We start from the raw sequence: 25633 nt of genomic DNA, 5'->3' as shown, positions 1-25633 counted from the left end.
AATATTAAGGTTAAGAGGCTGAGCTCGTAGATGATGATAAATAACATAGTTATGTATAATATATTACATTTCTGACTGTATATCCCTGTAAGTATTACACACTGTAGCTTTAAATTTGTTTTAAATTCATGAGCGACATTTTCTGTTCAGGCTGTAAACCCGCCACCCTCCACAAGATGTCGCTCTGTATCTGTTTTAGAACAGAGACTATTGGCTGTCGACGCGTCACGTGATAACAACAGGCGGAAGTACCATATTGCGGTTGACTTTACATGTTATTACCACAGGTGGGAGTCACGTTGGGTCTATTTAAACACAATCTTACTTAAATACAACAAAACAACATTTTCGAAAAAACGTATTTCCGTTTTATTTTCAGAAATGCCGCAGAAAGACCCTTGTCAAAAGCAAGCGTGCGCCATCCAGAAGTGTCTACAAGGTACTTCGGGTGTTACGCTGTTTTAGGTTCTTTTAGGAAGATATTTGTCTAACTCCTTCCCCACCTTGCAGCTAATAAGTACCTGGAGAGTCTGTGCGAGGAGGTGATCCGAGACATGCGGAGGTGTTGTGAAGTTCATGCTGGAAACTCGGTCTGCTGCTCCGGTTTTAAGGAGCCCCAACCGGCGGAGAACAAGAGCGAAACATGACTATGAGCCATTCTCCTTGATGTGGAGTTAGAAACCTGCACTCCATCAATCTATAGGGTCTGTGTTATTCTAACGTATGCTGTGATTTAGCAGAAGAACTGTCATTGAAGTTTGGTGCACAGTATAATAAATATTTGACTTCAAACAGGCCTATTAAAAAGCTGCAGAACCAGAAGGTTGAACTGGCCCTCTGCCATTTTGCTAACACCTTGTTTGTAACGTTTAGGAACAAGCTTGTGCATGTCAGGATTAAACAAGTGAGACAGTGTTAGAATATAAACAGTCCTTCACATCTCAGCTCGACAATCATAGCATTTTTATCTCATATGCATTTATTATTCCTTCATCAAAGTCTGATATAAATACAGGTGCATCTAAATTTACTGAAGAGCCAGCAGGTCACCATGAAGTCAGTATTCTACATGGCTCTGTGTGATGTAAGAAGTAAATGCCTTGTACTTTTATAAAGATTTACATTCACTCACACATTCACATGCTGATGGTGGCATGCCACATTATACCCACAGCTACACTGGGGCAGATTGAACAAAGCCAGTCTGCTAAAAAGCCAGGGCCCTGCTAACATGTAACATGGTCAGAACATAGCATTTCTTTGTTTGAACTGTATTTGACCACTTATTACCAGTTTTGTTAAATGGAATTAATTTTAGATTTTCATTTAAATTAATTCAGGTATTTATTTATTTTTTTTACAGTTCTCATTTTCAAGAGGTCAGGATCTCAAAACAATATTTGCCATCCTTTGTCCAGCCTAACCCTGGTACTATCACAGGGCGTTTATAATATCCTTTATCATTATTGTGATACATTTTTAATTGTGATAAAATAATTTATTTTCTATCGTTTTAATTTAAATGTTTATTTTTCTGGTGGAGTGTTTTTTTTCCCCTGTGCTATTGCTGATTATTTTTCAGTGATTGGTACAGTGTTAGTCTGGGTTAATTTTTAAAGAGATCCCTCTAGTAGGTGATTTAAATTAACACTGGCTCAGATCAATTCAGTTCAGTTTATTTATATTGTGCCATTTCCCAACACATGTCATCTCAAAGCACTTTACAGAGAAACCTCAACCAGACGATACAGTCAGACTGATTCAAAGTTTTCTAAGGAAAACCAGCTGATTGCTTTGATTAAAACGTCATCCCTCATACCGTCAGCATCAGATGATCTGACGACCATGTTTTGCTTTTAGAGTTTCTCAAGTTATTGGAAGTCATATTTGTACTTGTTTTAAATATCCAAGCCAATCATCTCCAACATGCCACATAAATACTCCACAGCAGTTGTTTTTGAAAAAGATCTAAGTGAACATTGCATAGTTGGTGCAATTAGAGACAATAAAATCACTTGTTTAAACCCGTTCTTATATGAAAAAGAACGATGAAGCACTCTATTGAGCAGTCCGTCCTTCATGACTCATTAAGGTATAACTGAATTCACAAATTTCTGTTTGATGACCTTAACCTTGCCTGGGTCACTCTTTTTCTTCTTTTTTTTCCTAAACAGTTATGATTTTATTGACAAATGTGCTTTATTTTCTGTGAGCTGAGAGTGAAGGGTTGGTCCTTGGTTCATAACTAAATTAGGTTTTGCAAAGTGGGGAATCAGCTTTGGGCAACTTCGAGGACATCTGTTTTTGAAGCTGATTGGCTGCATTTCCATCAATTATGAAATAAATTTACTGTCATTAAAAAAGCAAACAGGATTATAATTTGGCTCAAACTCCAAAATGTTTAAATAACCCAAGGACATTTTGGCTAACTGTTACGACCCTCCCAGGCAACCATCATTAATCCAATTCTCCACATCCATTAGCTATGGACTGCACTGAGGTATCAGATAAATGTCTCTGGAGTCTTATTTGATGCCATGTCTGATAGTCAGCCTCTCACTTCTTCCACTAATTCCCAGCTAAACAGAAAAACATCTCGTTTTGAATATATCTGGTCAGGGAGGTTTCAAAGGAAGTGGAGGTTTTCAATCCTCATAACCTAAGAATGTGTTTTTAAAATGGTAGTTTTTTTGTTTTTGAAAGTGAGAAAACCTGCTGTAAGCTTTAATCTTAAATATAAAAAGGAATAATAACTATGTAAATTTTGAGTTCATAGTTTTGAACCAAAATCAGTTGAATGTCTTATGTTTTAATGGCATAATTTATGGACATGTATATAAAAAATGTATATATGTAACAGGAAGAATCACAGTGAATGTAAAGAAAACGGTCTGAGAAAAAAGTCCTGTATGCGAGTTTTGGTTTACTTTTGCCACATGTATCACCGCTTTAACAAATATCAGTTCAACTTACATGATCCTCATCTCTTTTAAATGGAAATAATCATATAGAAAAAGATATAATCTGTCTAATGACAATAATTGTGTATTTCTGTAATAATAATCGTTCAGTCTACCTGTTTAGCTGCCAAATGCAAATTTTGATGTCATTGCAACTAAAGTTATTTATCTGTGAGTGTAGTATTTCTCAGTTCCATTATGACTAAAATTTTAAAGAAACTATAAAACATCAAATCTAATGAAAAGCCTATAACGCTAGCCCAATAAAGGTGATCAACATATATATTAACGATAATGTTATTTTAATATACAATTAATTTGCAAACAATTTCTTCATATTTTACTACTTATGTTCTGTTCTTATGTTATTCATAAATGGTAAATTTACCATATTCATAAAATTAAACAAAGAATTGTAAAAAAAAAAAAAAAAAAAAGTAATTAAATATTTCCTTTTCCCTATAAGGCTTGTCTTTAAAATACTAATGTTTCCTCACTGTTTTATTTTCTGTGCTAGATCATGTGAATTACCAAAAATCGATTTATTCCGACTGCAACCCTGCTTTACGGCGTCGTAATCGCTCCTTGCGTCCGACGTGATGACGTAGTACGGAAACTTGAAACGAATCTTTCTAGAATTCTGTAGCTGCATCTGGCTAGTAGTTGCTGGGGAGCTCCTCCCGTTTGTTCTGGGAAGAGAAAATCATTTATTTTATAGATTCCACACAGCCTCGTATTCCTAAGTAGTGCCGCGCGTTTGGGTGTTTTGCTGCCCATTGCATTTCCACGTTAGACTTGTTTAACGCTTCCTTTTATCCGACTTAGAGGAGGCTAACTTGGTTAGCTTCGAGTTGTTTCTGGCAGGATGTCCAGGATAGACTACAGCGTGTGGGACCACATTGAGGTCTCAGATGATGAAGATGATACTCACCCAAACATTGACACACCGAGCCTCTTCAGATGGAGACACGAGGTGCGATTTAAGACGATTTAAAGATTACACAGGATAAATCTCTTTGATAAATATGCCTTGATCAAAACATTGAATCAGTTTATGTATATCAACCAGGTGTTAAGACTCAGCTTATAAATGATTGTTTGCAAACCAGAAAACGGGGATCTATGCAGGATAAAGATCCATCAGATGTTAAAACTGCTTCTTTTCAGGCTCGTGTGAACAGGATGGAGGAGTTTCAGAAGAAAGGAGAAGATATCAACAAGAGTCTGAACGACTGTCGGCGCAGGCTGGCAGAGACACAGAAGAAACTCCAGCAGCTGAGCGTTGCCTCATCAGATGATGCCAAAGCAGAGCTGAGCAAAGTCCAGGCTGAGGAAAAGAAATTAAAGAAAGAGGAAAGAGACTGGTCGAAGAAGATGGAGGAGCATCGGAGGGAGGAGAAGAAGATGCCCTGGAACGTTGATACGCTCAGCAAAGAGGGTTTTAGCAAGGTGACCCCCATCAGTCATGCTGTGGTTCCCACCAAACAGTCTAAACAATATGCCATTTCATTTGTCTTTAGTTTTAGTTAAGTTCATTAAGTGTTTGCAGTTTTTACTTTAACTTTATTGAAGTGAGAATGACATTCACTTATTTGTGCTTTATAATAACTGAAGGCTCTAATCATTGTGCCAGAGGTGAAGGTATTTCACATATCCTGGTCAAGCAAAGACTAAATAACTTGGTGGAAAGCTGGGTTTGAAATAGTGAAAAGTTCAAAGCATTAAAGGAGCTTAATGACCTGCTCTGGAATAACAATTATCTGCAGCACCCCGCTATTGTAATAGAACATAAAATACACCCTTCTTTCACTTGGCTTATAGGATCTGCCTTTTTGCTTCTTTTGACTTAATTTTAAACCCGTCATTGCTGGAAACGAAACAGCTAACTCCAAGTCAACTTCCCTCAGTAGCAACTTTCACTCTGAACAGTGTTCTTAAGGCTTGAACACCAACTTTTTAATCTCTGATCCGATTTTAGCGTATAGAGAGGCTCCAACTATGCAGGGTATAGATTTTTTTTTCACTTCTGTCTGTGCTACACACAAATTAAAATAACTTTCCACATTTGACTTGGACAAAATCTAAAAATATATTGCACATTGAAAAACACTGCCGCAGCTATAAAGCAAAGTCTCACTCAATGCAAGCATCTTAAACTACATATAAAGAAAGAGAAATAGCAGCATTATTGGCTTTGGAACAGTTTATATGCTGGCTGAGGAAGTGAGAGGTGATTCTCAAACAGAAATAGAAGATTTGTCGAGGTTTTGTATTTTTTTTTTTTTTATAAATGGAGTGAGATACGCTGCACTTATGTGTCAGTGTCTGCTCCTCATTATTTTCATCTTGGTGTGTCTCAAAGAGGATCACTTTTCTTTTGCCATATCTGTTTTCTGTCCTCCTAAAGTTTTCTTTTTCTAGGGGAGAGATAATTGTATCTCTCTTCCTGTCAGGCCCACAAAATTCCTGCTGAATTGCTGCTTAGCCTGACTGAAATAGACCTGGGATCTAGCTCAGTCGGAGCTATGCAGAATCGCGTTGGGTGTGATCCTCCTTATCGATTTTCAATGAGCTAAACTCCGCAGCCTCGTCCAACACGATTTTCTGTCCGAATCAGACGCAGAATCAGATTTGGTGTGTTCACGCCTTTGGTGTGAACGTTGGTATGATGTGTTCACTGTTAACTTTTAGGCTATGTGTACAATCTTAAACCACTGACATATTTCAAGTTAAAAGGGTAATACTTTTGAGATTAAATATGTTGCATAAAAAGTACTCTAAATTTGCAATTGTGGATCAAATATCTTCCATAATGCACCTAGTGAGAGCTTCAACTTCTGAAATGGAACCAATGTCTTGCTTTGTCCTTGACAGAGCATCGTCAATGTCAAACCTGAGGCAGGGGAAGAGACTGAAGAGGAGAAGGAGCAAAAACATAAAACCTTTGTGGAGAAGTACGAGAAGCAGATCAAACATTTCGGTAAAGCCCACCAACAAACAAACCTTTAATGTGTGTGTTTATAATTAACTCTTTATTTAAAACTGGAGATATTTATTTCTGTACTGTTTTTACTTGAGGCATGTTGCGGCGCTGGGATGACAGCCAGAAATACCTCTCTGACAACCCGCATCTTGTATGTGAAGAAACTGCTAATTACCTTGTCATCATGTGCATTGACCTTGAAGTGGAAGAGGTAAACAGTTTATTTTTTGCCCCATCTGCATTGGTTTTACAGGATTGTGTTAAATTCTTTAGCTTGATTGAAATTAAAATTTTAAATGATGTAAGTTATTTGGAATGTCACTTTGATCTTCTTCCATTTTGCCTCCAGCTGTTCCCTTTGTCCTCTGATGAAAGCATCTGTAATATTCCAAATGTACTTTCTTTGTTTTGCAGAAACATGCATTGATGGAGCAAGTGGCTCATCAGACTATAGTGATGCAGTTCATACTTGAGTTGGCAAAAAGCCTGAAAGTGGACCCCCGTGGCTGCTTCCGCCAGTTCTTTGCTAAGATTAAGGTAGGAAGATGGACTTGTTTAACCAAGACTGCTACTTTAATTGATCGGTTAAAGCAGCACTTTCAATGCTAATCTGGAGATATATTTTTTTTCTTTTTTACCCAAGAATTACAAACTTACACAACTTTGTCCCCGTATTAACATCTTTTAGGTTGTGTTTTTCATTAAAAGAGCCAGAGTGATTAGTCAGGTTCTAGAGTAGTCTTCAGGAATATTTCTTAACACTCTGTAAAGGTTTCAGTTTTCAAGTCGCTTAGCTGGACCCCAGCCCAACCGCCAGGGCCCCGCCATAAACAATCATTTGTTTTTGCATGTATAAGGATTTCTACCTAAATATAGTAACAAAGACACACAATTTACAACATATAATTATATCTTTAATCATGTAGAATTGTTACTTATTAAAGCATATATTAAAAAAAAAATCTTGATCTTGGAGCTTGATTGACACACAGAGGAAGAAAGACCAGATGAGACAAACTTATTTTTGCAAACAGCCTTATATAATCATTGCATGTAGCTCCCATATTCCTATTTATATTTATACACAACTTTTTACAGTCCCTAACTATTACTTTTTGCTTGTAGATACACCTGTAATAATATGTATATCCTGTATAGCACTTCTGGATAGATGCAAACCACATTTCGTTGCTTTGTACTCGTGACAGTGCACAAAGACAAATTTGAATTCTATTCTATAGTGAAGAGGTTACTCTGGCTTCAGAGAAGGAAAACCTCGCAGACATCCTGAAGCACAGATTACATTATTTTCTCACTCAAAATCAGATTTTAGTTCTACCTAAATTGGTTGGTAACTCTGAAGCATAAGAAATTGGCTGTCAGGTAGGTTCATTGTGTTTGTTTTTAATCCCAGATGATTCAGTCTCATTATCCAAAGTTTTGTCTGCATGATAATGGACCATTTGAACCATAATCACTTGAAAAGTTCCCGCTAGTGTCTCTGGAGGCATATTGATTTGTTTCTATGTTGGGATCCGGACAGTGGTTCTACTGCTTTTCTTTTTTGTTTTTGATTTGATTTCCTTACCTTTAATTTAATATTTGCTCGTTAACAAATATAATTTTAAATGCAAAAAAAAAAACTATTAAAAGTTCTTAACGGCTTCAAGTACAAATTATGGGCAAATTTTACTTAAATGCAGCAATGCGAGAACATTGTACATCATTCGCGATCTAATGCAGCATGTTACTACAATCGTTGATTAATCAAAGCGACTTTTTCTAAGTGTCTCTGCTCTGGGAAGAGATCTTTACTGGAGGGAGGAGGTGGGAACTGAGATATTCATAGGTGATGCTGATTGGCTGAGGAACTGCAGTGTTGGCGGGGGGTTCAGTGCTCCTTGAACAGAGAATGTCTGCTATTGCAAAGTATATTTTTAATCACATGTTTTAAAAGCGTTATTTTTCAGCCTCAACCCATTTTGTAGCCAGTGGTAGGCTGTCAACATGCAAAAATACAAAGCTCTAACACATGCAATTAGCTTTTTTTTTCTTTAATCATAAACAAACATCTACACATCACATCTACATAATTATGTTGTGACTCACTTGTCCCATCACACACACCAAAATGGCGCAGATTAGTACACATTTTTTCCAGATGTATTGTCCTTTTAAATATTTATGTCGTTAACTAATATTGAGCGCCTAATATAATTGAATTTCCAGTTGTATTCAAAGTTCCATAACGGGGAAAGTTATCCCAATACTTTAACATTTTAGAGTATATAAGGTAACTGTATAGTTACTTTGCCTAGTAACTAATTGTGGTGAATAGAGGTTGTTCTTTCTAGTCATTTATTAAAATGATTTGAAGAAGTGGGACTTTAAATAAATCCATAAGCTCCCAGGGAACCATCCATATAAGCCTTCTCTTCTGGATTAGAGTGATGCTTCGATCTTAAGATGATTCCATTAATCTTGAAGTGGTCAGTTACCAGAAATATACAGTGGAAGACCGAAACAAGCGTACAAAACGTATGGCACTTTAGAAGCAAAATATGAGACAAGAATTAAAAATGCAGCTGTATCTCTAGTTTCTTCCACACCGTCAATGCTGTGCCTGAATGCCTCTGAACTCCCCTTAAAGGAATGTGCTGAAATCCCTTAAGGCTCATTGTCTTTGTCCTGTACGTTTTCAGACAGCCGATCAGCAATACCAGGAGGCTTTCAACGCTGAGCTCGATGCCTTCAAGGAGCGAGTTAGAGGAAGGGCAAAGATCCGCATAGAGAAGGCCATGAAGGAACTGGAAGAGGAAGAACGACAGAAGCGTCTGGGTCCTGGTGGGCTTGATCCTGTCGAAGTCTATGAATCTCTACCACCTGTAAGTTCACAGTTTTATAACCTTGTTAACCTTTTCTGCCTCTTTAGTTTGGCTTAGATTCTTGGGGTTTATAAAACATAATAATTTTTTTAATGCAGGAAATGCAGAAATGCTTCGATGAAAAAGACATCCAAATGTTGCAGGATGTCATTACCAAAATGGACCCAACGGTAAGTTATTTTTACAATGGACATATTTTTAACTCCGTAGGAGCATTGTTTGCATTTTGACAAGTTTTGGATTGCAAGTAATTCTTCTACATAATCCTAGGAGGCAAAACTTCACATGAAGAGATGCATCGACTCCGGGCTGTGGGTCCCTAATGCCAAGGCAGAAGGAGAGGGTAAAGATGAGGAACCCACCTATGAAGAAGTGAAACAAGTGCAGGAAGAAACAAAGCAGGAGTGACAAGTCTAACCCAAATGATTCATTGCACCCACTGTATTGCAGCTCCATTGTGTGTACATTTAGGTTGCAAAATAAATAAATTAACTTCTCTTAATATGTTTTGCTGAGATCTTGGAGAGGAATGTTCAGTTCCAACACAATTTGGAGGCATCAGGAACCCTGCTTGGACATTAAAGCTGCTCAATGTGCTAAAAACTCATCACTGAAGCTGTTTATACACTTGGATTAGGTGTCTGCTTTCTTTGTGCTGGTGTTTCACACTTTTCAGGTTGTTTTTTTTTTAAATGCTAGTTTTCTACTAACTTCTTGAGCTTAAAGTTGTATTACGTCCACTCTTCTAAGACTGTCAGTCTATGCTTTCTAAGTTGATCGTAAATTTAAAAGGACAGAAGCCTTCTAATAGTGTAAGGGTAAAAGACTTTTCCTCAAGTTAGAATGACAGCCTGTGTTTTTGTAAACTTAAATTCCACATTTCCTTATTCCTCTTACATATTGTAGCCAAAAACTTCATGTCTGCTTCTCAAGGTTTGTTCTTCACCAACCATATGTTGAAAGGCTTGAGTGAGTGTTCATTTAGTCCAAAGACCTATTAACGTGCTTAATCAAATCATGTGGCACTGTGAATGGATTCTCAACTTTAACTCATGCTTTTATTTTGACAACTGATCTTCCCTGACATTTGCATGTTGTACCCCATGTTTTGGAATACACTTATGTTTATGATGGCTTCATTTTACTCTGAAGTTCTTAATTAAAAGGAATCCCTGTTAAAAATGTTGGCTGGTTCCTCCAGTAGTGCTAGTAGTGCTAGTTTGGAAAGACCGGAAAAATAGACATGGCCCAAAAACATGGGCCTAGTTTTTCCAGTTAAATTATTATGAATGCTTTTTTGTTTTTTTTTCCACAACAACATACTAAATAGATGGATGACAGGTGGTGTAAGAAAGCCTGACCAAAATAGCTGGCAGATTTTTTCCCAAAGCTGGATATTTATCAGCTGCAATGATCAATTTAATTCAAGCATTTAAGGTACCTTGACATGGGCTTCATAAAAAAAAAAAACAGCAGCAGGACTCATAGGCTGTATGTTGTACTCTTAACATACCAAATACATTTTTTTTGTTACTACGCTTTCAATTTTAGGATGAATACTTTTAAACAGCTCCCCTTGCACTTCAAATTTGTAATTATAATTCTGCATAATTAGTTATTGTCCTTCCAGTCATTCAATGAGATCTAAATGGACCAATTGAACATACTAGTATACTATATGGAGGCTTTTGTTTACGCTATGGTGTTTTCTTAGACACTTCTTGTATAGATTTTTATGCACATGCAGTTAAGTCTTAGACTTAAACAGATATATTTTGTCATTTTGTGAACATGAATATAAACGAAAAGAAATTTCATTAAGAACAGCTCTCCAGACCATTTCTTTTTTTTTAAAGTGCAGGCTTGAAAACAGTAAAAAAAAATACATAACAGAAATATAAACATATGACTATATTTACAGTTCTAACATTTCAGTTTTTTTTTTATAATAAAATTAAGTCAGTCAATAATTGCAACATGGTGATAGTATTTTGTAATTAGGTCCAATTAATAGAGTGCATTTCATTAGAATGTAAGTCTAGTCAATTTAGTGATAAACGTGTAGCTATTATATTATAAACAGTGAGTAGCATGGATAGGGATACTGGTTGTTATCAGGATTGGTTTCTTGTAATCAATGAACCAATCCTGCACTGTGGACATAAGTTCAATGTCCAAACATTGACAGTTGTGTTGTTTTTCTGTTAAATTTCTCCTTATAGTCAGCAATAAGCAAAATTCAATTTTCTGTTTTTTCATGCAGCAAAAAAAGAGAAAAAGAATCAACTTTTGCCCACCTGAGTGCATGCTGGGGCTGGACCATAGGCGTCAGCAGACCCTTTTCACAGGGACGTGTGGCCCGTTGTGGATCTGCGATGCCTGGGGCACAGATTTTTTTAATTCATTAATTTTCCGCTTTCACAGCTCTGCTCTCACAGCGGAGTTGAGAGAGGAGAACTCTCCAAAATAAGCCAGTCACTATTGATCGAGAGCTTCACAAAAATGAAGCCGGCTTGGGACGCTCTCTCTCCCATCTTTCTGGCCATGACATACACACCTCATAGATCATCACCATCACACCATCTGAAAAAAAAAAAAGATAAATGCCTACATGTATGTATGTAGAGGTGTTCTTTTGTTTTTCTTTTTACAGCTGCACATCTCAAGTTTTCAGTTTTGAAGTTCATGTTATCAGATATTTAATGAAGATAAATTGTGCTTTCATTAGTAGTGGATTAGATATATATGATTAAGTTTGGTTCAGGTAGATATTAATGATGCAGAAAATAACAATCTGATTGTAGAATTTAATTATGACGCCTTATGATAATAAATAAGTGCTATAATATATTTGCTTGCGTGGTTGCATTAATTATCTGTGCCCATGCTTTTTTCAATAAATAATTGCCCCCAAAAATTTTTGCTCTCACACCTTGCGCACTCGCATTTTTTTTTTTTTTTTTGGTGCCCTATTGTGCCCCGGTATAGTTTTGGGTCAGCTGACGCCCTTGGGCTCTTTCTTCTTTTTAAGGCAATCACTCCTATATTTTAAATAGTGCACAGTGAAAGTATTTTTTTTATTATTGTTTTTATTTCTTCTTTTAACGTGTCTTGATTTGCCAAATGACCTAGACATGAAAGATTCATAGTTAAATATAATAAACTGAAACTAAACGGCTTGCTTCTGTGGGGTATTTCCTCGGCGCGTGCAGGGACCTGCCCACTGGAGGAGGGAGGAGGGGTGACGTTGCTTTCGGGAAGCTGCGTCCTCGCGCACCTCGCTCTCAATTCGCAAGAAACAGACTAAGAAGTGGTTCAGGGGAAATACGCACCGAGAAATAATGAAGCTTACCCGACGCTTCTCTGCGCCGTGCCTCTTTTAAACTAACTTATTTTCATCCACCTCGACATAAATGGTAAGATTTCTAAACGCATTTAAAGGGCGGTGTTTATAAACACGCAGCCTAATGTATTTCCTTATTATGACATGGCGTTTATTTTAATGGACGCTCGCATTTTCTCCCTCAATGATAGAAACTTTGTGATCTTGATGCATTTTTTTTTTATTTAAATAACAATGCGGTGTATTTACCTTTAAGGGTTTATGTTGTGTGTAAACAGTTTGACAAGTTGTAAACCCGGAAGGCCTCAAACCAGCATAATTAGGTAGTCATTTTGTTAAACCAGTGTTTAAGCTTTGAGATTGGAAAAAAAAAAAAAAAACGTGATAAGCAGATCGAAAGAGCTTATTTTAAGAGTTCCCATTTCCAGTTTCTGTTTTCTCTTCCCCAGTCTGTGAGAAAGCTGATGTCTACGTGACTGCAGAGTGCTCTCTCTTTCTGCCAGTGATCTTTTCCAACATGCCCAAAAAGTCAGGCTGTTTGAAGTCAGGGAAGATCCCAGGCCCACATGACGCCCCTCAGTCTCAGGGGATCCACGTCTACCTGTTCTGGACTAAAGAAGGGGAAAGGTATTTGTCTCACACCAGTGGTGATGTCACAGCAGAGGACCTTTGCATCACAGCTGCTGAGGAAATAGGTAGGTGAAAGCATGAGTTGAAAAAAAAAACAACAACAAAAAAACAAAACATGGAGGATATTATACTTCTTGTTTGGGATGTAACCTAAATGTCTCGTTGATAGGGATAACACCACTATGCCATGTCTTGTTTGCGTTGTACAACCCGCAAACAAAGTGCTGGTACAGTCCAAACCATGTTTTCAGTCCAGAGGAGAACTCCAGCGAAGTGGTTCATTACTGCATGAGGTCAGTCAGTTTTACATACCGCTGCAAATGCAATGCTGCTCTAACCGAATGAGTGACAGTGGCCTGTTATGCTTTTGTTTAGGTTCTACTTTCGGAATTGGCACGGACTCAATGAAAAGGAGCCAACTGTGTGCCGCTACACCCTCAAATCTGGGACCGATCAGACTGGTTCTCCTCTTCTGGATATCACATCCCTGGAGTATCTGTTTGCCCAGGTATTTAGTGAAAATATTATAACTTCCTTTGGGGGAGAATTATTTCTTTTCTTATCAAGTAAAGTGATCTAAGTTCTTTTCTTTCTGGTAAAGGCTAAGCATGAATTTGTGAATAATGTGGAAGAGCCTCAGTCGGAAGAAGAACAGAATCGTTTCAAAAACGAGAGCTTGGGAATGGCTGTGCTCCACCTGTCACACCTCGCCATACAAAAAAACTGTTCCTTAAAGGAAGTTGCTGGAAAAATTGGGTAATCCCTGTAATTCAAATAAAAACAGTGATTTAAATGGTTATTGCTGTCTTTGTCCTTATCTGACTATGTCCACCTTCAGCTTCCAGAACTGCATTCCAAGAAATTTTGCGGAGAACATTTCCAGAGACAACTTCCTGACTAAAATCAGGATCCGGCGTGTGTTTTCCGAATTTGTGCAGAGCTTCCAGCAGCACACTGTGGGAAAGGGGCAGCTGGGTCCCCACGAGATCATGTATAAGTACATCTCCACCCTGGAAAACTTGGTTCCCAGTTTTGGAATGGAGACTTTCTCTGTAACTCACCTGGAACTGAGGGAGGACGGGGAAGAAAGCAGCTCCTACTCCAACGTCAGCCAAAGCGCCGATGTGTCAAAGGATAGCTTCAAAGCTCCGCTTACGCATGAATTAATGGTGTCCGGCATTAAGGGGATTCAGTGGAGGATTCTGAAAACTCAAAAGGTCTGTTATCACAACAGACAGTTTACCGTTTGTATTCTGTAACATCTCCTTTCTGCTGTGTGGATGCTTCATCCTCTTTAATCAAATTTCTCTTGCTTTCTTGATCCAGGCGGAGGATAACTCTTACCACAGGAGTGGCTATGCGAATATGAAAACACCAAAACAGACTCCATCAAATCCTCCTGATAAATGGACTTCCTTCTGTGATTTCCGAGAAATAACTCACATCGCCATTACTGAAGCTAATGTTTTCATTAGCACTCAGAACAATCATTGCATGGTGAGAGTACTTTTTATCTTTCCATGCACGTGCCACTAATTTCATTGGTTAATGTGCATGTGATACATCACTTATGTTGATTTAGTTTGCATAATGCAATCAGCTGGGTAGATTATTCAGTTTTGCAAGAGTTGGAGCTCACTTTGTTGTACATGCATTATAATACAATTGTAATACTAGAGACGTCTAATAAAAATAAATGCATATCTTAATGAAGAAGCTTTAGGCTCACTGCAAATGCAAAAAAAGTCCAATCTTTGATTGGAATAGCTTTTATACAAGAAAAACAAATTTCAAAATGCATTTCTCACTTTAAATCGTGTGTACCTCAGCTGTTGATGACAGTAGTACTGCCGTACAACCCAAGAGAGGACTCTGTGTTCTCCTGTATTGTTTCACAAGATTGTGGCCTAGAGAAGTGTGGGGGGGGGGGGTTCATAGAGATGACCTAGTTTTGGTTTTCTGGTCAAAAACCAACATAAAACTATGGGTTGTTTATTTATTGTCCTTTAATATCAAAGATGTTAGAAAAAGAGGCCCGTGGCATAAATCTCCCTCACTTAACCTGACAACGGAGATTATGTGGCTGCTTATTTATCTTTTGTTTTATAACATCCCTATTTGGTTTGCTTGGTTCTAAAGAAATCTTAATCCTCTAAAGCCAAGTGTATCACATTTAATACTTACATTTTTAAGACTTCTGCATCATAATTGGGATGTTTTTGTGCTTAAAAACCCAGATTTACCCAATCAGACACATTAAGTGAACAGAAAATGTGTAAAAGATTACATAGAAATGCTTAATGTATCAAAATTGATGCAAATCAATGCTCTAATTTAACTTATCAAAAAATACGTTTTTTTTTTTATTTCATTTGACAGAAAGTTACTTGACAACTCTAATAAAAGAAATTGATTTTTCTGTCAATTATTTCACAATCCAGGCTTTAAAGGGTTAATGTTAGTGATAAAAGTATGAGGGCTCAAATCAGATTAATTGTGATTGATCGATTATTGAAGTAGTTGTCAACTAATTTAAATAATTGTCAAATAATTTAGTAATCAATTAATCGTTACCGGAGTATAGAAACTTGAGAATATGCTTTTAACAATAAGAGCAACCCACGTAGAGCTCTATTTATATCAAAATTGTGAAAAAAAAATACATGAACATTTAGCATTTAAGATACACAAATGTTTTTGCCTTTCAATATGCTCTATCCAGAACTCCTCACCTGGTTTATTTTAAAGTTAAAAACAACCCACTGGACTTTGTTTCCAAGTTTCAGGAAGTTTCTCTTCCCATCCAGGAAGCTTTTACAATTCAAAATGTGAGGAATAACGTTGAGTTTGATGTTTTATACAGTAGCTCAACAAAGCCTTGTTTTTGTTTTGAAAACATGCAAATTGGAACGGACAAAGGGGTCCACCACTTAGAAATTGGGGTTGTTTGGGTTCTTCTGTTAGGCTGCAATGCCGCATACCCGTCTAAGTGTCTGAAAGGGAGGTCGTTGAAGGGGACTGTTGGCCTGGCTGAATAGGCGAGATCCTCCACTCTCCTGTATGAGACTGAGGCTGCGATGATGGCGGGAAAGGATTAATTAAATTGATGCATTGTAGGTTTTTGAAGCTGAAATTTGAGTCCACCCCCTCTTTTTAAGGTTGGTTTTTCTTAATAACATAGATTACTTCCTTCACGCTCCTCTTAAACCACCTATTTTCTCTGTCCAAACATTCTGGTCCTCAAAAGAATGTCCTTTGTCCATAAGGTGTAGATGGAAAGCAGAGACTTGTCCCGAGGAGACAAGACTCTGAAATGATGTGTCTTACTCTTGTCAAATATAGCATGATTAAAATTGAGTGCCTTTGCGATTTGAAAATAGCGCTTTGTTGAATTGTGATCATAGTGCAAATGGAATCATTTTCAAGCCCTAATCTTCACTGGAAATAATATGGACACCTTGGAGTTGCTCAGAGTCTTGACTTAATTGTTGTAAATATAAAGGAAGGTAAAGATGAGGGTATGGACAAGGATTCCTTTCACAAATTTGGAGCTTATCCCAAAGAAAATCTTTAAAATACCAGTTGATACATCAACGAAAAATTATCCTTGTTAATTAAAATGTACTTTAAATCTAGATTCTTCAGGGGTATTCATTTCTGGCTTAATTGTATGTATGTTAGTTGAACTACTTTCTTTACTTCAGTCTCCCTAATATTGATGATAAACAAATCACACTTATGTTTTATTTTTTTTAAGTGCTTCAGGTACTTTGCTTTATAGAAATCTTTACCACAGGTGCTAAAGGTTTAGGGATGCTATAGGTGTACTTTATCTGTTATGTAACTGTGACTAAGTGCTCTGGGTTTGCTTTTGGCATTCTTTTTTTATTATTTTTTTTAAACTTATGTCTTCAGGTGAAAGCTCAGTCTATGATCTAGTGGTGTTTCTGTATGTATATGTAGGAGGTACAGATGAACTCCAGCCAGGAGGCCCGCTCCTTTATCTCCCTAGTAGATGGCTACTACCGGCTGACTGCAGACGCCCACCACTATCTTTGTCATGAAGTGGCTCCCCCAAGGGTGGTGTTGAGTGAAGCAAATCTGTTACATGGACCTATGCAGTGAGTTCTCAGCTCTGATCCTGGCATAGTCAGACACAAACTGCTTATAAAGACAGTTATATCATTTGGTTTGCTTGCAGTGATGACTTTGTGTTACACAAGCTGAAAAAGGAGGCTGGAGAGGAAGGAACTTTCCTCGTTCGCTGGAGTGCCCTCGACTATCACCGCATTATTCTTGCTGTGCTAAACAGAAGCGAGGTAAGGCAACACCCACACTCCTCTCTGGGAAATCTTGCAGTGCAGTGAGGCTCATCGTTTTCAGATTCTGTATTTACACCTCTCTTAATACACAGAATGGTTCCAAAACAAGCCACAAGCAGTTTCGCATCCAGCAGAAAAAGTCTGTGTTCTGCATGGAGGGCTGGGACAAAGAGTTCCCTACGGTCAAGGAGCTCACAGATAGCCTCAAAACCTATGTGCTCAAGTCGGGGTCAGACAGCTTCACTGTCAGAAAATGCTGCTTACCAAGACAAGCAGGTTTGCACGTTCAGTGTCCAAAAATGTTGTACTGTAACATGCAATCAACGTCACAGAGAATTAAATTTTTTTTTTTGTTTCCCTCCTCCAGAGATCTCCAACCTATTGGTGAGAAGGCAAGGCATCGACCAACGTACCCAATCTGACTGCTTCCCCCTGAACGTGACGGAGCTTCGCTTTCACCAGATCAAAGACAAAGAGATAAAACAGGTGATCACATTTTCTCCACCTCCGTAATAAAGCATACCGTTCGTTTCCAGATCTGTAACTTATCAGGTATGCTGCCTCCTGTGCTCACATGCAGGAGCAACATTTGGGCCGAGGCACAAGAACTAACATTTACGCAGGACGTTTATTGTTGCGGGAAGGAGAAAACGACGAATTTAACAACAACAACCTGTCACAAAGCAAAGGGATCCCGGTGGTTCTCAAAATCCTAGACGAAAGCCATAAGGATATTGCTCTTGTAATTATCTTTTTTAAATCTAAGCATCAGTTTAGAGTTTTTATTGTGTCTTTTATTTTTATTCGTGTCCCTTTTTTTCCCAATCTTAGGCATTTTTTGAAACGGCAAGCCTCATGAGCCAGGTATCCCATGCTCACCTGGTGTTTGTGCACGGCGTGTCTGTCAAAGGATCTGAAAGTAAGAGCAATAACCCTTCTGTCCACATGTGTTTAATTCCTATTTTAATGACTTCCTCATTTTCTTCCCTTTAATAGTAAAGTGTTCAGTGTTTGTAGTCAAATCTTTGAAGCTAACACCATGGTGAATGCAAAACCTTGTTCTAGTTGTGTTTACATTTTTTGTTGCATTATAACAAGCTGCGCCTCTCTGACTTGTTCCTACCCGCACAGACATCATGGTGGAGGAATACTTGGAGTATGGCCCACTCGATGTTTTTCTCCGCAATGAAAAAGCATCCGTCACTGCTCAGTGGAAATTCATTGTTGCCCTACAGCTTGCGAGGGCTCTCAATTATCTGGTGAGTTTGAAACCTCTTTTTGTTTGTCTGATTGCTCGCACCCTTCAGTTACCATACATTTATTTACTGATTATCTTAAACTAACAAACTGATGCACGGAAAGAGACTTCTTCCTGTACTGATCTTCAGCAGCTGCCTTTGGAGGAAACATGTCTGTTATCTGGTGATATTTTAAGATAATTTATGTTAGCGTGTTTACTCCAGTCATAATGTTAAAGAACAGATTAATTTGATCAGATGCTGTTTAAAAAAATAAAATAAACAAATAAAATAGATCTATAGTGAACATTTAGCTGACAAAAAAGGGGCATAAGGACCAGGTGTTAAACCTTCATCTGCATCACAAAAAGCTCCAATTTTTAATTGATGTTTTTTTTTTTTTTTTTTTGCCTTAGGAGACAAAACGACTTGTTCATGGAAACGTTTGTGCCAAGAACGTTCTGGTTGCAAGGCCAGGTTTTGAACCTGGCTCTTGTCCCTTTGTCAAGCTGAGCGATCCTGGAATTGCACTGAATGTTCTCTCACGAGAAGGTCAGCCCCTGTAGCTTAAGAGGAATAATCTGATGAACAAGTGTCCATAAGCAAGAGCAAATGTTTTTCTAACTGCGAAGCACTTTAGGCAATTGAGTCAGATTAAGGAAACCGGAAGACCACTTCCTGTAGTCCTCTTCCTGTTATCTGTCTCTCATTACTCTAGTGTTTCAAGCTGTCTAAAAGAAAAAAATATGTCAACTCTGTTTTTGTGTTTTCAGCCACTCTGTTGTATAAATGTTTTTGATCTAGAAAAGGCAAAAAAATAGATATTTTAGCAACTTCAAAAATTCACTGTTTGCTCCAGTATTAGACGGTAAATAATCCAAATCCCTTTTCATGTGCTGTTTTATCATAAATAAATTTAACGCACAACAGAACGGTTGGATCGGATACCCTGGATTGCTCCAGAGTGTGTCGACAGCGGCGCTCAAATTGGAAACGCTGCAGACCAGTGGAGTTTTGGTGTCACGCTGCTTGAAATCTGCAACAACGGCGATCTTCCTATGAGCGGCAGCACACTGTCTGAGGTGGGTGCATGCTGGATCCTTAAGCTTAACTTCTTGTCCACCATCCAACTGTTCAGCATTTTGTTCCTTTTATTTTTCCACCGTCCATCAGAAAGAGCGTTTTTATCAGCAAAGGGGTCGCCTGGCAGAGCCATCCTCCCAGGAACTGGCCGAGTTTATCAGCATGTGTTTGACGTATGAGCCTGACGAGAGGCCGTCATTCCGAACTATCCTCAGAGAACTCACAACACTCTTAAAGAAAAGTAAGTCATCAACTGCACACCTAATTTCTGAAGTTTACTTTGAAAATTTTCAGCACAGTTGCCAAATAAGGGTGATTTTTATCCACACAGATCCTGATATACCCACCATTTACACTCTCCCACCTACTGACCCCAGCGTGTTCCAAAAGCGCTACCTGAAAAAGATGAGAGACTTGGGGGAGGTGAGCTGCAGCACTGCCAGAAAACTTTTCCATCCCCATCCGTTCATAAAGTGATCATTCTCACTCCTCTGTCTGCAGGGACACTTTGGAAAAGTCACTCTGTACAGGTACGACCCGTCCAACGACGGGACAGGAGAGTTTGTGGCAGTGAAAGCTTTGAAGCAAGAGGCTGGAAATGCAGCTCAGGGCTGGATGAAGGAGATTGAAATCCTGAAGTCTCTCTATCACTGTAACATAGTGAAGTACAAGGGCTTATGCCCTGATGCCGGTGAGCTCATAGCATCATCTGTTCACTTTAAATCTCTGTTAAAACTCTTGTTGATATTCAGTCTGCTCAAAGGTTTCCTGTTAACTGGTGTTTTGGGTCCGCATTCAGTAATTGAAAATCTATACTAAGCACACAACCGCTTTTGTTGAGTGGCGATTATATTTTAAGCTTTTGAGCTGTCTGCCTGCTGAGCATTTGTTCAGGTCATCTTTTTGAATGTAATAAAATGGAAAAATAACAACATTACTGCATTGTGCACTTACAGTAAGACAAGAGGTCCAGCTCATAATGGAATACCTTCCCCAGGGGAGTCTGCGGGAGTATCTTCCTAAACATAAAGTCAGTCTGGCCGATTGCCTCATGTTTGCTCAGCAGATCTGTCAGGTGAGTATCAGTGGTTGAATATTTAGTGCCTGAACTGTAAATTAGAGGGCTTTGGAAAAGTATTCATACCCTTTTGAGCTTTTCCATGTCTTTTCATAATGCATTTAACTGCAGTTTCATCCAATGGAGGAACACATAGTGTAAAATTGTACATGCATGTGTATTTGGCACCCTTTTTATGATGCCAGTGAATAAAAGTGTAATTAGAAAAGTTCACCTTTGTTGACTAAAATACCAATAGAAATGTAATTGTTCTGCGAAGTCCTCAGAGATTTGTTAAAAAAACATGAGGAAACAAGGAGCATAATGAAGACTAAGAAACCTACAAGATGGTTCAGACTTAAAGCTGTGTAAGTCTGAAAAAAAAAAAAAAAAAAAAAAAAAAAAAAAAAAAGCTGTGTAAGCTAAAGCTAATGTCAAATACAGAGAAATCTGTTCTTTTACTCTGCACGCAACAATAAACACCCACTTCTCACAAACATGGTTATGCATCATAGGCTTCTCTTCAGCAGAACCAAGTAAGCTATTTAAAGTTGATGAGAAGAGGTGAACCATGGAAGAAAAACTTTGCAAAAGACTCTGGTCTGGAACACAGTTTGTCCTTTTAAGAATAGAAAACCTTAAAGGTAAAGTGGAGGATTTTCCAGAATTTTTTAAAAACTTAGCCTCAAAAAAAAAAAAGCACATGCACAACCCTGTCCCCGCTCCCAAGAGGGAATGCCTCTTAAACGTGTGCAAGAGCATGCATGAGCTCATTTTTCCAGATGCACAGTCTGTTTAAAAGTTGCTGTTTGCTTCGCTCATACAAGCTTACGGTTTGCAATTTTTCCCCAATATAAAAATCACCACCGGTAAGTGAAAATGGGAAACTGATGATCCATACGGAAAAAGATCATCCTCCACTATACCTTTAACACACTGACAGAGCTAGAATAGATCAGAATGAAGTCTTAGATCCAAGCATATTGATGTACTTGAAGGTAGGAAAGTCCACATTCAGAATCCAATTAGGAATTAGTGACTAAACTTAAAAATTGATCTTCACTGACACTGTCCATCTAATTTGACATAATTTCAGCTATTTTCAAAACAAAATGATAATTTACTGATGTGCCAATTAGTCCAACTGTAATTGCAACAATATTCCTCAATATTGCGTTGCTCTCTTTTGAAGGGGATGGAGTACCTGCACTCACAGCGCTATGTGCATCGAGATCTTGCTGCTCGCAATGTTTTGGTGGAAAACCAAAGTTTGGTGAAGATTGGAGACTTTGGCCTGACAAAGTACATCCCGGAAGGAGAGATCTACTATCGGGTCCGTGAGGACGGAGACAGCCCTGTCTACTGGTCTGTATCCAAACAGTTTTAATGTGAAACATTTTGTATGTTTTTGTTCAAGCACTTACTTTTTCGTGTTTGAAACTTCTTAGGTATGCCATCGAGTGCTTAAAGGAGCTCAAATTCTCATTTGCATCTGACATTTGGTCATTTGGAGTTACTCTTTATGAGATCCTGACGCGTTGTGACCCCCGCCAGAGTCCTCCATCTGTATGTTATGACCCAGATACAAAAACTGTTGCAAAAATATTGCAACTTTGGTCTGAAAAACATGTTTATTTCCTGTGTGTATGTATTTTATGATTGTTTTTTTGTTTTGTTTTTTTTTGTAGAAATTCATTGAAATGACTGGAGACAATGAAGAACAAATGACTGTGATGAAACTCATAAAGCTTTTGGAGGGAAATCAGAGGTTGCCTCGTCCTAAGGATTGCCCAGATGCGGTAATATTATGTCAATGTCAGATTTATTTAAACAGGTGTAAAACTGCACCAAAGTGCTGTACAAGAAAGACAATAACACAAGTTAACAAAAGCAGAGTATTGAAACACTGCTTCAAATAAATGCAAAGGTATAAGAATGAGTTTCAAGAAGCGATTTAAATTGATCCAGGTTGTAGGCAGATTTAATTAGGAAAGGTAAATTGTTGCATGAAATAGGAGTAACAACAGCAAAGGCCTGATCTCATTTTCTTTTAAGTCGAATCCGAGGAACTGTCAATGGTATCTGGTTATTTGTTCGTAGGGTTCTGGACACAGACTTTAAAAGGTCCTGAAGATAAGGGGAAGCTAGCCCATTTAAAACTTTATAAGTTAATAAAAGAATCCTAAAATCTATTTGATAAAGGAGAGGGAGCCAGTGTAAAGAAGCTAGTATGGGCCTTATATGGTCATGCTTCCTGGTTCCTTTAAGAAGCCGTGCTGCTGCGTTCTGGATCATTTGTAGGTGCATCTGTGGTTTATCCATGCTTCTTTATAATTAATGCAATAATACAAACGAGACATAATGAAGGCATGGATAAGTCCTTCAAAGTCCTTAAAACAAAAATTTGATTTAACATTTGCTAAAATCTGGGCTAAAGAACCAAGAATCACATTAATTAGCCCCTAATAAAGATCATATTATAAAGGTGCAACAATATTAAAATTACGTATCATGTGTAAAATATACACAATTCTACATTGTTATGAATATTAGTACATTTTTGTCCCAAATCATCATAGAAGTTGGCATAAATGAAACTGCAGCATGTTAAGTTTCTGTCCAGTACAATGCATAGTCCACCCATTATTAAAGTTGTTACAAGCGTTTCTGCTAGTGTCCTTTGATAAGATGAATAAATTTGACAACTGAGAATTATTAAATGAGGTCAAGCACAAAGCTTAGCCTGCAGCTCAGCGTTCATTGTGTTTCTATGAACAGCCTAATCGGCTTTGAGACGTTATTGGAACATCAGAGTAGTTTATGTTTAAGTCTTGTTTTATTGTGTTAGTTTGCACAGACCCTTGGTTACAATTCAGGTTATCCAAGAAAATCAATGAACCATATTTTATTTAGGATTTGATACTAGGAAGCTGAAGATATGATTAAAAAAAAAAAACCTTCCTTGCAAAGTTATAAAAAAAATTTGAAATTAAAGAAGTTTACTTTTTGACAGTTAAAACAGCTCTTATATTTCACAGCTTAACGCTTGTGTCTGCTGTTAAGCAACCAAGGTAAAAGATGATGGAGTACTAAAAAAAATATCAAAATGTAGAATCTAGACTTTTTTCTCTCTCTTATTCTCCAATGAATTAGCCTCTCTAAACTAAATGTATTATATTGAGAAAAACCTCCATATAGATCATTATATGGTATTTCTTTCAAAAATGCAATGTTTTTTTAAGGATGGCTCAGAATTTTCACATTTTCTTTGCCCTTTTACAGATAAAGTTGCTGATGGATCAGTGTTGGCATGCAAATCCTGATAGTCGGCCTTCGTTCACCGAACTCATCGAAAAGTTTGAGTCCGCACGATCAATGTTTGACTGGAACTTCAGCCCTAACTTCTCCATGTCTCAGATATGCTGATTAGTATCAGCGAAGATCAATCGCAATAGATGGTGTTGCAAGTTGTGTCACTTCAAGTGTATAGTTTTTGCTGTATCTATGTATAATTTTGCTTTTCAAGACATTTAAAGCTGTAAAGCACAGTCATATGATGTGATGTTGGTAATACAATTAAAAACTCAGACATTTGTTCTCTACGTAATTAAAGATCATGTTTAAAGTTAGACTTTTAGTGGTACTGAAATAAGCATCATTTGTCGGCGCTATAAAGACTTTCAATTGTCAGGAGGGTTTCTGTTTCGGCTGGCATTTCTGCTCTTTATTTTTATTTTCTGTAAATTTTACATGTATGTAATCTTGCATTGCATTTTATAAATATAACTCGAAATCAAATAAACCCTTTTCCACCTTTGCTTTTGGTACAGCTTGAATACACTAAAAAAAGACTGTTAAATTAAAAATAAGTTAGGATTTCACATTACATTCAATTTGTGGTTATAAATCCCAACACGGGGCAGATTATCAAAAAAAACATTTAAAGGCAACCAAAAGAATCAATAATGTCCTGTTAGGGTATATGTTTAAACTATTTAAACTGCTATTATTACATTTATGGTTATAGTTGCACATTTTATACATATATTAGCAGCCAAAGAGTTGCTTTAAGCTTTTTCTGATTAAAAGAAGTGATTGACTGTACCATATGAGGACATGCAGTTCAAATACTGAATTAAAACTCCTAGTTATGGTACCACTGCATAATGAAAGCATAAATCTGAAAGAATACCAGACCCTTTACTAATACTAGGCTAGAAAACCTTTAACAATTTAAGACTTACTGTTTTTTGTAATGCTTTTAATTATACTGGCTATTTCCCAACTGCATTGCCCCCTGCAGGCACTTAAATAGTCTTACATTTTTCCTTGTTTTAGCATTTAGTACTGATCCAGAATGCAACAAAATTAAGATTTCTGTTCTGTTTCTTATAGAGAAACAAACGTATCCCACAGTATTCCCCTGTTATCACTATAATGGGGAAAGTAGATACCGTATATTAAAAAAAAAAAAACGTCCAACCATAAGCAAAGGGAACATTTTATGTTACAAACAGCTTTAATTCCCCAGATTGGCCGTAAGTGGATTTCAGCAAATCTGTGTGGTATTTACTTACAAAGAAAGGTGTAGCTGTCAAAAAGTGGAAAACTTTCATCAGTTATGGATTTTACCCTGGCTATCCTGTTGTGGTTAGAGTACAGCCCTGTGAGATGATACAGATTGAGTCTTTTTGAACCTCCTAACCACTGATTGTTTTTGTGTGTGTGTGTGTATTTTGTTAGTATGTCTGTCCATTGCTCTGAAACGTGGAAGCTTCTTTCAGTGTTTTCAAGTTTTTTGAAAGTGAAGTTTAAAACCTGGAAGACAAAAAACAAAAAAACAAAGTTAGGAGTAAGCATTACATTTTATTCTTGAAATTCAATCATTAAAAACATTAGCTTTTTTAACCATACAGTATTAATGGTGAATGTCTCACAATGTTCACTTTATTAAAAAAAATACTTCTGAATAGATTGCACAAAAAAAAGGAAATATCTTGGAAAATGTGATGAGCTATCAGAAATGTATCTCGTGATTAAGATTATTTGAGGTCTGAAAAATGGGCTGACCAATAAGAATAGAAGAATGAAAATCTGTGATACTTATCAAGTTCAGCTGAGCAGAAGGTTGT

General features: G+C 37.5%; 3 protein-coding genes across 4 annotated transcripts; all 3 read left to right on the top strand.

The window, feature by feature from the left end:
* Positions 1 to 272: 272 nt before the first annotated feature.
* On the top strand, positions 273 to 3121 carry cmc4 (C-x(9)-C motif containing 4). 2 transcript variants are annotated; one of them, XR_001481170.1, is made up of 3 exons: positions 273 to 439; positions 511 to 704; positions 1364 to 3121. XR_001481170.1 is itself a non-coding variant. In XM_015372009.1 (2 exons), exons 1-2 carry the CDS (start codon positions 382 to 384, stop codon positions 645 to 647), a joined length of 195 nt encoding a protein of 64 aa, XP_015227495.1. In that variant the 5' UTR covers positions 274 to 381; the 3' UTR covers positions 648 to 763. The 2 variants fall into 2 exon arrangements, 1 of the variants encoding a protein (XP_015227495.1); XM_015372009.1 differs by lacking the exon at positions 1364 to 3121 and having other exon boundaries at positions 274 to 439; positions 511 to 763.
* A 468-nt stretch (positions 3122 to 3589) lies between these two features.
* On the top strand, positions 3590 to 10004 carry cdc37 (cell division cycle 37). The gene is made up of 8 exons (XM_015372118.1): positions 3590 to 3933; positions 4128 to 4409; positions 5835 to 5940; positions 6039 to 6154; positions 6358 to 6480; positions 8646 to 8828; positions 8927 to 8998; positions 9099 to 10004. Exons 1-8 carry the CDS (start codon positions 3826 to 3828, stop codon positions 9234 to 9236), a joined length of 1128 nt encoding a protein of 375 aa, XP_015227604.1. The 5' UTR covers positions 3590 to 3825; the 3' UTR covers positions 9237 to 10004.
* A 2080-nt stretch (positions 10005 to 12084) lies between these two features.
* On the top strand, positions 12085 to 24312 carry tyk2 (tyrosine kinase 2). The gene is made up of 24 exons (XM_015372097.1): positions 12085 to 12244; positions 12621 to 12866; positions 12971 to 13094; positions 13177 to 13309; positions 13403 to 13557; positions 13640 to 14018; positions 14128 to 14298; positions 16765 to 16922; positions 17003 to 17120; positions 17216 to 17399; positions 17491 to 17609; positions 17704 to 17865; positions 17955 to 18042; positions 18255 to 18382; positions 18778 to 18913; positions 19292 to 19443; positions 19535 to 19685; positions 19776 to 19867; positions 19946 to 20135; positions 20401 to 20519; positions 21694 to 21866; positions 21950 to 22067; positions 22190 to 22300; positions 23784 to 24312. The coding sequence occupies exons 2-24, from the start codon at positions 12689 to 12691 to the stop codon at positions 23925 to 23927; spliced, it is 3483 nt and encodes a 1160-aa protein (XP_015227583.1). The 5' UTR covers positions 12085 to 12244; positions 12621 to 12688; the 3' UTR covers positions 23928 to 24312.
* Positions 24313 to 25633: the final 1321 nt, after the last annotated feature.

This window comes from Cyprinodon variegatus, unplaced genomic scaffold (genome assembly GCF_000732505.1).
Source record: "Cyprinodon variegatus isolate N-32 unplaced genomic scaffold, C_variegatus-1.0 Scaffold68, whole genome shotgun sequence".
In the NCBI taxonomy this organism is placed as follows: Eukaryota; Metazoa; Chordata; class Actinopteri; order Cyprinodontiformes; family Cyprinodontidae; genus Cyprinodon; species Cyprinodon variegatus.
This window is presented reverse-complemented; position numbering and strand designations above follow the sequence as displayed.

What these genes read in the sequence shown, in the direction of transcription:
- cdc37 (XM_015372118.1), top strand. Translation starts at nt 3,826, where the DNA reads ATGTCCAGGATAGACTACAGCGTGTGGGACCACATTGAGGTCTCAGAT. An exon ending in GAAGCAGATCAAACATTTCG is followed by an intron (nt 5,941 to 6,038) that starts GTAAAGCCCACC and finishes TTTTTACTTGAG; the next exon opens with GCATGTTGCGGCGCTGGGAT. An exon ending in TTGACCTTGAAGTGGAAGAG is followed by an intron (nt 6,155 to 6,357) that starts GTAAACAGTTTA and finishes TTTGTTTTGCAG; the next exon opens with AAACATGCATTGATGGAGCA.
- tyk2 (XM_015372097.1), top strand. Translation starts at nt 12,689, where the DNA reads ATGCCCAAAAAGTCAGGCTGTTTGAAGTCAGGGAAGATCCCAGGCCCA. An exon ending in CACAGCTGCTGAGGAAATAG is followed by an intron (nt 12,867 to 12,970) that starts GTAGGTGAAAGC and finishes TCTCGTTGATAG; the next exon opens with GGATAACACCACTATGCCAT. An exon ending in GCGGCAGCACACTGTCTGAG is followed by an intron (nt 19,444 to 19,534) that starts GTGGGTGCATGC and finishes ACCGTCCATCAG; the next exon opens with AAAGAGCGTTTTTATCAGCA.
- cmc4 (XM_015372009.1), top strand. Translation starts at nt 382, where the DNA reads ATGCCGCAGAAAGACCCTTGTCAAAAGCAAGCGTGCGCCATCCAGAAG. An exon ending in CATCCAGAAGTGTCTACAAG is followed by an intron (nt 440 to 510) that starts GTACTTCGGGTG and finishes CCCACCTTGCAG; the next exon opens with CTAATAAGTACCTGGAGAGT.